Raw genomic sequence first — 10,142 nt, 5'->3', positions numbered from 1 at the left:
CACGTCCGTTGCCCCGCAGCGCGAGCCAACTGTTGTGGGGGGCAGGGCTCAGCCGCCATCTTGCGGGCGGGGCGGGAGCGGGGGGCGGGGCGGGGCTGGCGGAGATGGCCGACGAGCCGCGCAAGAAGCCGCACTTGACGGCGCTGGTGGGCCACACCAATGGCCTTACCAAGGCTGCGGCGCTGGCGGGGGGCCGTGTCGGCTCGGGGGGAGGCGCTGCCGCCGCCGCCTCCAAGAAGCTGGTGATCAAGAATTTCCGAGGTGGGTGCGGGGCGGCCCCCGGCCCGACCCGGCCCCTGCCCCGCCCCCGCAGGGACCCCGGGGAGCCGCGAGCCCAGTCCCGGCCGGGTGCTCCCCTCTGATAAGGGCCTCCCCCCTCCCGCCCGCGCCTCGGGGCTGCCGCCTTCCTGGGGCCCCGCCGAGGAGGCCGCTGCCCCCTGCATTGCTTGTCGGCGCGCTGCCAGGGCGTCAGTGTGCGACCATCGAACCGGGAGTAAAACACTGGTGTTTGCTGGAAAAATCAGTGTTCAAATAAGTTATTTTCTTCCAGACTTTATAGTGTGGGCTGTAGCTCTTGTGGGGGCGTTGGGGGGACATCCAAGCTGAAGCATTTCTGTATTTCAAGGCAAGTGGACATAAACAGGGATCCTGGTTTTCTCTGATTGAAAAAAATACATATCCTCAATTTAGGTTTAAATTAAAAACAGAAACCTAGAATCCACATTTTCCATGATTCAAATGAAACATCACTATATCTGTCTATCTATAGCAGGGGTGGGCAATTATTTTGGGCGGAGGGCTGCTTACTGGGTTCTGGCAAGCCATCGAGCGCCACATGACAGACAGTCCAGGGGCAGATAAATATTAATTTTCTAAATTTTTAGGGGACCCAAAGGCTAAATAAAATGACCTGGAGGGCCGCACCTGGCCTGCAGGCTGCGTTTTGCCCAGCCCTGATCTATAGATATATCTCTATCTATCTTCAGAGATAGAGATGTGTCTACAGATAGAGATGTATCTATAGGGATGGATGGATAGATAGATGATTTCACATTTTTCCATGATTAAAATGAACCACCACTAATAAATATCTATAGATAGATATGTTATTGATGTTATATTAGTAGTGGTTCATTTTTATCATGGAAAAATTTGTATTTAGGTTTCCTTTTATTAAACTGAAATTTGGGGATTTTATCGGAGAAAACCAGGATCCCGATCATAAGAAAGTGCTGACAACCAACCCAAAAGTCAGTTAAGAGGCTGCCTCTTGTGGGCTAAGGTCAAGCACAGTCACTGCACTGGTCTGTTACCCAGACCAAGATTGATTTAAATGGCATTGTGTAGTAGAGGGTTTACCTCTGTCCAATGCACTGCAGGCAGGATGTCCTACAATCTTGTAATTAGCTTCCCAGGGCGCAGCTTCCAGTGGGAGGATCTTGCCTACATGCTGCCCCTGCACCCAGAACTTCAGAGGCAAGAGTGGATGGAGGAGGCTCTCACTCTGCCAGCAACTTTGTGCAGACCCTCCTCTTCCACTGAATAGAGTCCTGTGGAAGGAAGTGAAGGGTTTGCCCACATGTCCTCCTTCAGCTGTCCTTGCTTAAAAAGGTGTTTTGGTTAAGGGCATATTCACGGCTTAGTTTGGGGAAGATGCTGTTAGGATGGGTAGGGAGATTCTAATAGTGATGTAGTTAAATTTTGCTTTCAAGGCAAACCAAGTGTCTTGCAGTACAGCACTTTCTGCACAAAAGCTTGTCTAATATCTGTCCCAACCATACTGTTGGTCCAATAAAAGATACCACAAAAAAAAACAACCCTCGCTTCTTGAGTATTTCCCAAACTGGCACAGCTAAAACAACACTCTAGCCTAATGGCTTCTTTTTCTCTCAGGAAGTTAATATAGGCTCTCGCTCCACAAGCTACTTTGCACGTACCATTCTTTTCAGATGGATGGACTCCTGTTGAAGAAAGTGGAGGGTCTGCCCAAATGGAGATGCTTGCCCAAATGGAGATATTCTTTTGCAAACATGGACAGTGTGTTAAAAAGTCCAAGTTGCGTTGAGGTGCTGTGATGGCCCAGGAAATATGCGAGAGGAAAGTTCATGTGGAAAGTTCATCTTTTATTGGCTCGACTAACTACATCAAGTCAGCAACCTCTGGCATGTGTGCTGACTACGGCACGCAATGCCATTTTGCTCGGCATGCCACCACTGGCCTGGGCTCTAGGCAGCTGTTGCCAGCCGCGAAGCCCAGGCTGCTCCCAGCAGGCAGCTGGGCTGCTGCAAGCCCTGCCATGGTTGGCAGCAGCTACCCAGAGCCTAGGCTGGCTGCAGCCAGCAGGCTGCAAACATATGCTCCGAGCTCTGACATTAGCTCCATAACGGTGGGTGCGTGCATGCCTTGGAGCGGACTTTGTCCAGTGGCCCAAGAGCCCGGCTCCGTGTGCCTGTGCATCTGGTTCTGTGTGTTTGTGTGCCTCTATCTGGTCCTATGTGTCTGTGTGCACATACATGTGTCTCGTTCTGGATGCATGTGTGCATGTGTCTGTTCTGTGTGGGTTCTGGTTCTCTGTGTTTGTGCATGTGGTTCTCTGTGTGCATATGTCTGGTTCTCTCTCTGCTTTCCTTTTCTCTCTCTCTCTTTCTCTTATTTGTCTCTTTTTTCTCTGTCACTGCAACATGCTCAACAAAAAAGGAATACACACAAAGGCAACATTTATGAGTATTTAATATGCAGTGCATACTGCCATGTATACCACCCCTGCCTTCACCCTCATTTTGTTTTTCTTGCATGTCGGCACTCCAACACCTTCCAAGGTTGACGTGGTTTTTTCGGCACTCCAGCCAAAAAACGTTGCCTACCCCTGAACTACATGGTTGGGATAGAGAGAGGCTTTCAGGGATTACAGTTGGCTTCCTCGGGCCTCTGAGAAGTGGATACAATTGAGCTAAGTAGTATCTGCTCTGCCAGAGTCTTCCTTGGGGAAGGATACTGGGATCCCCAAAAGCTTCAACCATACAGTTGAGCTAGTAAAAGTGATCTCCCACAAGAATTCTTGCCCCTCGCATTTTTTCTAGACCGTTGTGGCAACAACATCACCTCAACACTACTTGTTAACATGCTTTGTCCATGTTGTGCAAGAAGTTCCATGTGGACAGAACCTCCACTTTCTTCAGTAGGAGCCCATTCATCTGAAAAGGATGGTCTGTGCAAAGTAGCTTGTGGAGCAAGAGCCTCCTATGTCAGCTACCTGAGAGAAAAAAGTTGTAGGGCTGGATTATTGTTTTTAGTTGTGACAGTTCAGGATATATGCAAGAAGTGAAATTTTTTTTTTGGTGATATCTATTGGATCAACAGTACAGTTGGGAGAGATGTTAGACTAGGTTTTGGGCACAAAGTACCGTTCTACGAGACACCTGTTTTACTTAGAAAGCAAAATTTAACTCTACATCACTATTAAACTCTCTCTACTTATCCTAATGGCACCTTCCCCAACCTAAGCCATGAACACACTCTTAAAAAAAGCATTTTTAAAGGACACCTGAAGGAAGATGCTGTGCGCATTTGATATCACCAAGAAAGCCTTAGTTTTTATGTGAGCCTTTTGGATACAGCTGGATATACATCTTTAAAAAGGCATTTAATGTCTTTTACCGTCTCCCATGGAATTAGGAATATTAGTTGTTTTAAAAAATATATTGTTTCAAGCTTAAACTGTGAAAGTACATGTGGTTTGGTATAATTTTACCAAGCATTTTGAAAGAGATGCCTAAAATCAGTCATGTAGATTGGGTATTCAGTTTTCCACCTGTATTTGGCTTTGCAGAAAGACCTAAATTGCCTGACAATTACACTCAGGACACATGGCAGAAGCTTCATGAAGCAGTGAGAGCTATACAAAGTAGTACCTCTATTAAATACAACCTTGAAGAGCTCTACCAGGTAAGAGCCCTGGTTATTTTATTTTTTTATGCCAAACTGAAAAGTATAGCATGACACTTGTTGCTTTGGAATATTCTTAGACAAATGTAAATTTGCAAGCTTTGTTTGTGCTGTATATGTAGATGTTAAAAACTAATTATATCTTGCTACTGATTGTGAGAGTTGTTTTCTTAAGACATTTCTCATTTTCTAGATCAGTGGTTCCCCAAATATGATCCTCAGGGAAACTGTCTGTTGGTCCATGGAGAACATTATCAGGGCCCATCTAACTGGCAGGTTATACTGAGGCGTACAGAGATGTACTAGGGGACCAGCTTTTGTGGCAGAGAAAAGGGATGAGTGGTGGTACTCTCCCACAATTTGTCTGCTCAAGATATCAAATGAGATGTTACGTTCCATAATTTAAACTACAAGTCACACTTATGTCTATTTGTCATCCAGGCATACTCTGGTCAGTAATAAAATTGTGGTCTGTTTTACCAAAGCCATTCTCATAATTAAGCTTCAGTCATAAATCCTTTTGGAGCCAGAAAAAGTATCTGTGCAGATGAAATTAGTATCAGCTTCTACCATATTCATATTCTGATATATTTGCACTGCCGCTGAAGACTTTTAAAACTGTTACTAAATTAGGGGAAACATTGCTAGAACTTTTTTGGGATAAGAGATATCCTTGACATATCCTTCTCTCCACCTTCTTCATTTTGTTCTTAAATAGTATTCATTTTTTTTATTGTCTTCATCCATATTCTTACTTTACAGTATGTGTACTTTATGTCAATAACATTTTTATAAAAATCAGTAAGCATTATAAAAACAAAATAAATCCAAAGACCTCAAAATAATTGTTGGTCAGTTAAGCCAGTGCTTGTCCTTTTGTCAAAGATTATTTGGAGCATTTAACAACATATCCTTCTCAAATGCATTTTAAATCCACTATATTAACTTGAAAATGAAGTGTAAGTTAGTCTTTTCCATAAGTAACTTTAGGTAGTTGTTGCTTATGTCTTGGGTTTTATAGGATTGCAAAATTCCAGTTGTGTGTGTGTTTCACATTCAAAGATTTAAAGCTCAGTAGCTGAAAAATCATAAAGTTTTTTTAATTTCTTAATCCCCTAAAGACCAGTTACTTGGCATTTTGAAAGATGAGAGATAAGATTATATTAGCATGAAATCAACAAAGCCACGTGCTTTTTGTTGTCAAGAGGGAAAGGAACGGAAGGGCTTGAGCTCACCTATACTGTAAAAAAGCAAACATCAAATTTATTGTTCTTCTTGCTAATTTGCAAACTCCTAATATATACTGCCAGTTCATTAAGTCATAATGGATCCATTGTGCAAATTAACAAGATTCTTAAATGTGTCTTGTTCATTTACTTGTTTGCTTGGGTGGGAAATGAAAGGTTGAATTCAGCCTTGGTGAGAAATATCGTGTAGTTGTAAATAGTCCTAACTGCGTCATTCTGGACATAATCCCGCCTACAGGGAAGAATTCGTAACTCCTTTAGCTTCTGTTCTTTGTCTCTTTACCTGTCATTTTGGAAAGGAAGTTGTGAGCCTACAGAGCCCAGCATGTAGGCTTACAACCTGATCTGCCACATAACCAAAAGCTGTAGTCCTCTATTACTTTTCTAGTTTGACGAGGAAAACTTTAAGTAACTACCACTGATGAGATTCAGATTTAATATTAAATATGGATTTGATTTTGTACTTGGCAAGAATTTGCAGTAATGGTGGCTGAGCCTAAAGTGTTTGTTAAAATAATTAACTAGAGCTTTTTTAAAAACCCTCTAATATAACCGTTATTTTGTTCCCTAAGTCTAATTGTTTTTCACTTATCTGAGCTTTTAGCTAAGTTGAAGGTAAAACTAAAGAGTTGTGCTTTCTAAAGCAGGACGAAGGGTTTCTAATACTTGGCACAGAAAGGGGAAATACACTGTTACTCCTATTCATAGTATCATAGTATACTTAGGGTAGGAAGGGACCTAAACAGCTACTTCGTCTTTGCCTTACTAGTGACAACAGCATCTAGTCTTTCCTTCCTTTTCTATGTGATCTTGAAAACCCTGAATTGTGTGATTGGTGGCCTCATCTTGCAAGCCCTTGTGTTGTACAGTCTGAGTTTTATGGAAAAGGATGCTGTGTAAAAACTCTAGGAAATTCATATGGTGGCTTCATTGCTCTGTGTAAGTTTTAATTTAGCATTATGCCACTACCATAACAGTACTGCTCTCATCCTTTTTCTTTCCTTCGTCTTTCTGGTAGGGGCCATCTTTTTGTTCTGTTAGCTTTTAATTATATATGGACAGTTGTCATATTACTTTTAACAGTGCTTGAATAGTCAAAGTAATTTGTGTCTTTGGATATTAAAATGTTAATCTTCTTTAATACAAGGGAAGAAAGAATAGGGAATGATAGCATTATGCTGTTGGTCCAATTAGGAATTTGTGAAGTGGGTGTCTTTTTCAGGATACTATAAAGTCATTGGGAATCAATTGGGTGACAAGCACTGTTAATTTTCCTCTATCCCAGTCTTATTCAGATTCAGTGTCTCCATATCATTTCTCTTTAGTTTCCAATATATTTGATCCAGTTTCTAAGATGATACTTTGCCCGCCCTTCTCCCAAACAGTTATAGGTACAACACGTACAAAAACAATAACATGCTTCTGGTAGTGGAAATCAGTATATATCTACCTGTACTTGAAGTACTGTGATCTTCATTTCTAATGTGTTCACTTTAAAATTTGTCACTCTTTCCACATTCTTAGTTTCCTTTTCAGTTCACATATTTTGATTCAATATTGCTTAGGGACATTTAAGCTCCTATTTAATTGTTTTGTGTTCTTACTGCCATCTCTGTCTCATTGGTTGTTTTTTTTTTGGTTCTTTTTATTCCATTTTCAAACCTTCACTTATTCCTTTTATTTCAAATTTGTTTGGTTCTGTAAGTTTCTACTTTATTTTTCATTCCTTTTTACACACCATACTCTGTTTCCTCCCCATCATCTCCCACTCCACACCCTTCCTTTACCCACCCCTTTGTTGCACTCTCCACCTTTTCTTCCAGTTTGGCTACTAGGTTCCTCTTGTACACTTCTCAGGATAATGAAACTGGTTTATCTAGCATGACCTCTTCTTAGCCCCCAGAATACAGTCAAGAAGTTTTTTAAATCATTCTCTTCTGGAAATTTTTTCCAACTTTTATATTTACCTGTAACTCTGCATAAGATCATTTTAGAAGTAAGTCTCTAGGGTAAAATTACTATATGTTATGCTTAAAGTATGTCACGCCTAATTTGGCATATGAATGTTCTGCCCTCAGGGAAGTAAAAGTCAATTAGCAAGGTGTCACTAACATTTCAGCACTGGGAGTCTAATTCTCAGCTACTTCATGATGCAAATTTATTTCAGACCTACATTTATCTCCTTCCCTCACAAATACCGTGTCCTCTCACTATTAAAAATGTTAGCAGAAATTTGAACATCATGTTATTGAATTACTTATTTTATAGCATCACGTTATTTCAAGCTTTCATCATGGCTTCTTTCTTCTTGAATCATTGAATCGTTGTTACAGATTAGGGTCTTATTGTTTTAAGTGTTCCTAAGAAATTAATATATGACAGTGACAAATGACACCATTAGGCTTGTTTTAGTGGTATATTTACTTGCAACAGTGTTTGGTCTTGTCTATACTTTTCTCATACATTTCTGTGGACTACCAGAGCATAATTGTGTTTCTGATAGATAACCGTGCTCTTACTTCTTTATAGGTATCATTGCCTACTTAGCAAACATTTAGGAGTAAATCAAGAAGTATCTTTGCCACATGCCCTTCAGTAGTCTTTTCCGGCTGATGTTGCATTAAGACTTCAGAAAAGATGAGCATTGGACAGATGTAAATTTGAAGTACTCTAAATCCACTCCAATCTGGAGTGCTTCAAATTTGGACCACTTCGGGGCAAGTACAGGCATGCAGTTTGCTGCTGGAAGGCTTCGATTAAAAACTTCCATAGCAGCATGCCAGCAGTGTACTCCCCAGTCAGGTGGTACAACAAAGAGTTACTTAGTCTGTGGGTGCAGACAAAAGTGACATTTCGCCTGATCTGGCCACAGCAAGCAGTTTGTAGCTGTGACCAAACATAAATGCACAGCTACAGACAACTTCATAAATGGCTGATTGAGTGAAAAAATGACCCCTTATTGCCTAAGGTATCAGATAAAAATGTTTCAAAATGTAGCATCTTGTGTAACTTGTATCTGTGGAGCTCCCAGCCTGTTGCTGTTTTCAGAATGAGAGCAGGGAAGGGAGAGGAGGGAGTTCAGTCTGGGGATTTTTTCAACCCCACCTGGAGGGTGGGGTTGGGTGTATTGGAGCCCTCCTCCCCGCCAAGGTGGAGGGGCTCCAGTTCACCCACCCTATCCTTCAGCACCATCTTTGGAGCCCCAAGAACAAGCTCCTTCTGCTGCCTTTCCCCCCCACTCCGCCATTCTGAAAAGAGCGAGCACTGGCAGAGGAGCTTGGCTGTTGCTATGGCAACTAGATTCCCTGCTCCCTGGAACTACCAATGAACTTCTGTTTGGTCTGGGGTAACCTTGTCACTCAGAATGCTTTGCAGAAATAATTCTGAGTTACAGCTGGGAGCTGCACTTCTATCTGTGCCCTGTGGCTCCACCCCCACCCACAGTGCACCTTGTTCCCTGCACTGTGCACTTGGGCTGGAGACAATGATGCCCTGACTCCAGAGATTGGCAAGGACAACTGAGTGCCCACCCTTGACAAAACTGGAAGATTGAGGCCCTGAACCCCTGATGGAACTGGTAGACCTCACATCCTTTCTCCCCTTCCCCACTAGAAATGGAAGTATAGAGGCAGAGAGGCATGTAGAGATTCCTGCTCTCCAGTCCTCGGGATGGCCAACCACTAAGGAGCATGCTGCTCATTGGCTTTCTGTCCCTATTCCTCTGCTAATCTCTCCTTGAGGGAGAGAGCTGAAAACTGTTGGATGCTGGAGAACCAAGCAACCTCCTGTTGCATTCGATAGTGCACACAGATGTAACTGGAAGCACCTCAAAGTTGAAGTACCTTCAAATATTTGCTAATTTATCTAGGGTTATTTTGGGGGCACTTACTCTTTGAAATGCCCCATAAGTATTTGAAGAACTTGAAATATTATATCTGTCCAGACCTGGCTGCCTACATCCTGGTTGACACCAGGGCCTCATATACCTGTATATGAGCAGTAGATTAAGCTTAGTCTCTTTCTCAGGGAAAACATAGCAAAAGTTTAATGGTGCATTCATTCAGACATTAAGTACCACATCTAGCTTGCATCAGTTACTTCAGTAAGGTCTGTACACTGTACAGATTTCTGGAAGTATGATCCTTTGAGGATTTTAGAAATAAGTTAGGAAGTGTTTATTTATATAGATTTCGTATTACACAGACATACACATTGCATGGACTTGATCATTTCATGTACTGTATAGTGTGCCAGCAAAATTTGGGGCTCAGTGAGAGTTTAGCAATCTGCTGTTATAGTATCAATTTGTGGGATTCTATCCCTCTTGTACATACGTATGCCTGGCTGTTTGCTGCTTGCACTACTGTTGTCCCAGTCAGGTCATAACCTAAGTTTACTAGATGTTGTATGGACACAAAACAAAAACACAGTACCCCCCCGAAAGAATTCCCATTCTAAGATGAGAGAGCCAATGATATGAGGAGGATGTAAGGAAATAATTCGACAACATAATTGGCTGTGGTCTCAGCGCATCAGCATCCTAACAGTTATTAAGCTTCTTATCATTACAAAAGAGAATTTTAAGGAAGGATTTCAAGAAGAGTGTGGAATTGCATTGTTGAAGTTTACAGTGAAGTCTTTCGGCCCAAGAATAAGGGGCAGCATACTTAACCGTGCCTGTGAGAGAACCTAACAAGTGGATGATCAGAGGCTGGGAAATGACCTCATGATAATAAATAAGAAATGAAATTTAGAGTGTGAATAGGTCATGAAGTAAAGATATAGCTTATGTTCAGTTTGATAGAAAAGGAGGAACCAGTGGATTGCAGAGATGGATAACATGGCCAAAGTCATGGGTTAGAAAAATAATTTTTGGAGCAGGCATTGTAGCTATGAATGCAGAATTGTGTTTGTCAGGACTGTATTTGTTGAGGCTATAAAAAGTGAAGT

The 10,142-nt window shown here is 42.0% G+C and overlaps 1 protein-coding gene across 2 annotated transcripts in view; it reads left to right on the top strand.

Annotated features, from left to right (window-relative positions):
* Positions 1-79: 79 nt before the first annotated feature.
* Positions 80-10,142, top strand: part of CUL4A (cullin 4A) — a 59,861-nt gene continuing 49,798 nt past the window's right edge. For both annotated transcript variants that reach the window (XM_019529629.1, XM_019529627.1), the window contains exons 1-2: positions 80-261; positions 3,830-3,945. In XM_019529629.1, coding sequence (XP_019385174.1) covers positions 105-261; positions 3,830-3,945 — 273 coding nt within the window. In that variant the 5' untranslated portion in view covers positions 80-104. The remainder of the gene's footprint in view (positions 262-3,829; positions 3,946-10,142) is intronic.

The sequence above is a fragment of the Crocodylus porosus genome, unplaced genomic scaffold (genome assembly GCF_001723895.1).
Source record: "Crocodylus porosus isolate Cpor-Errol unplaced genomic scaffold, CroPor_comp1, whole genome shotgun sequence".
Taxonomy (NCBI): domain Eukaryota; kingdom Metazoa; phylum Chordata; order Crocodylia; family Crocodylidae; genus Crocodylus; species Crocodylus porosus.
This window is presented reverse-complemented; position numbering and strand designations above follow the sequence as displayed.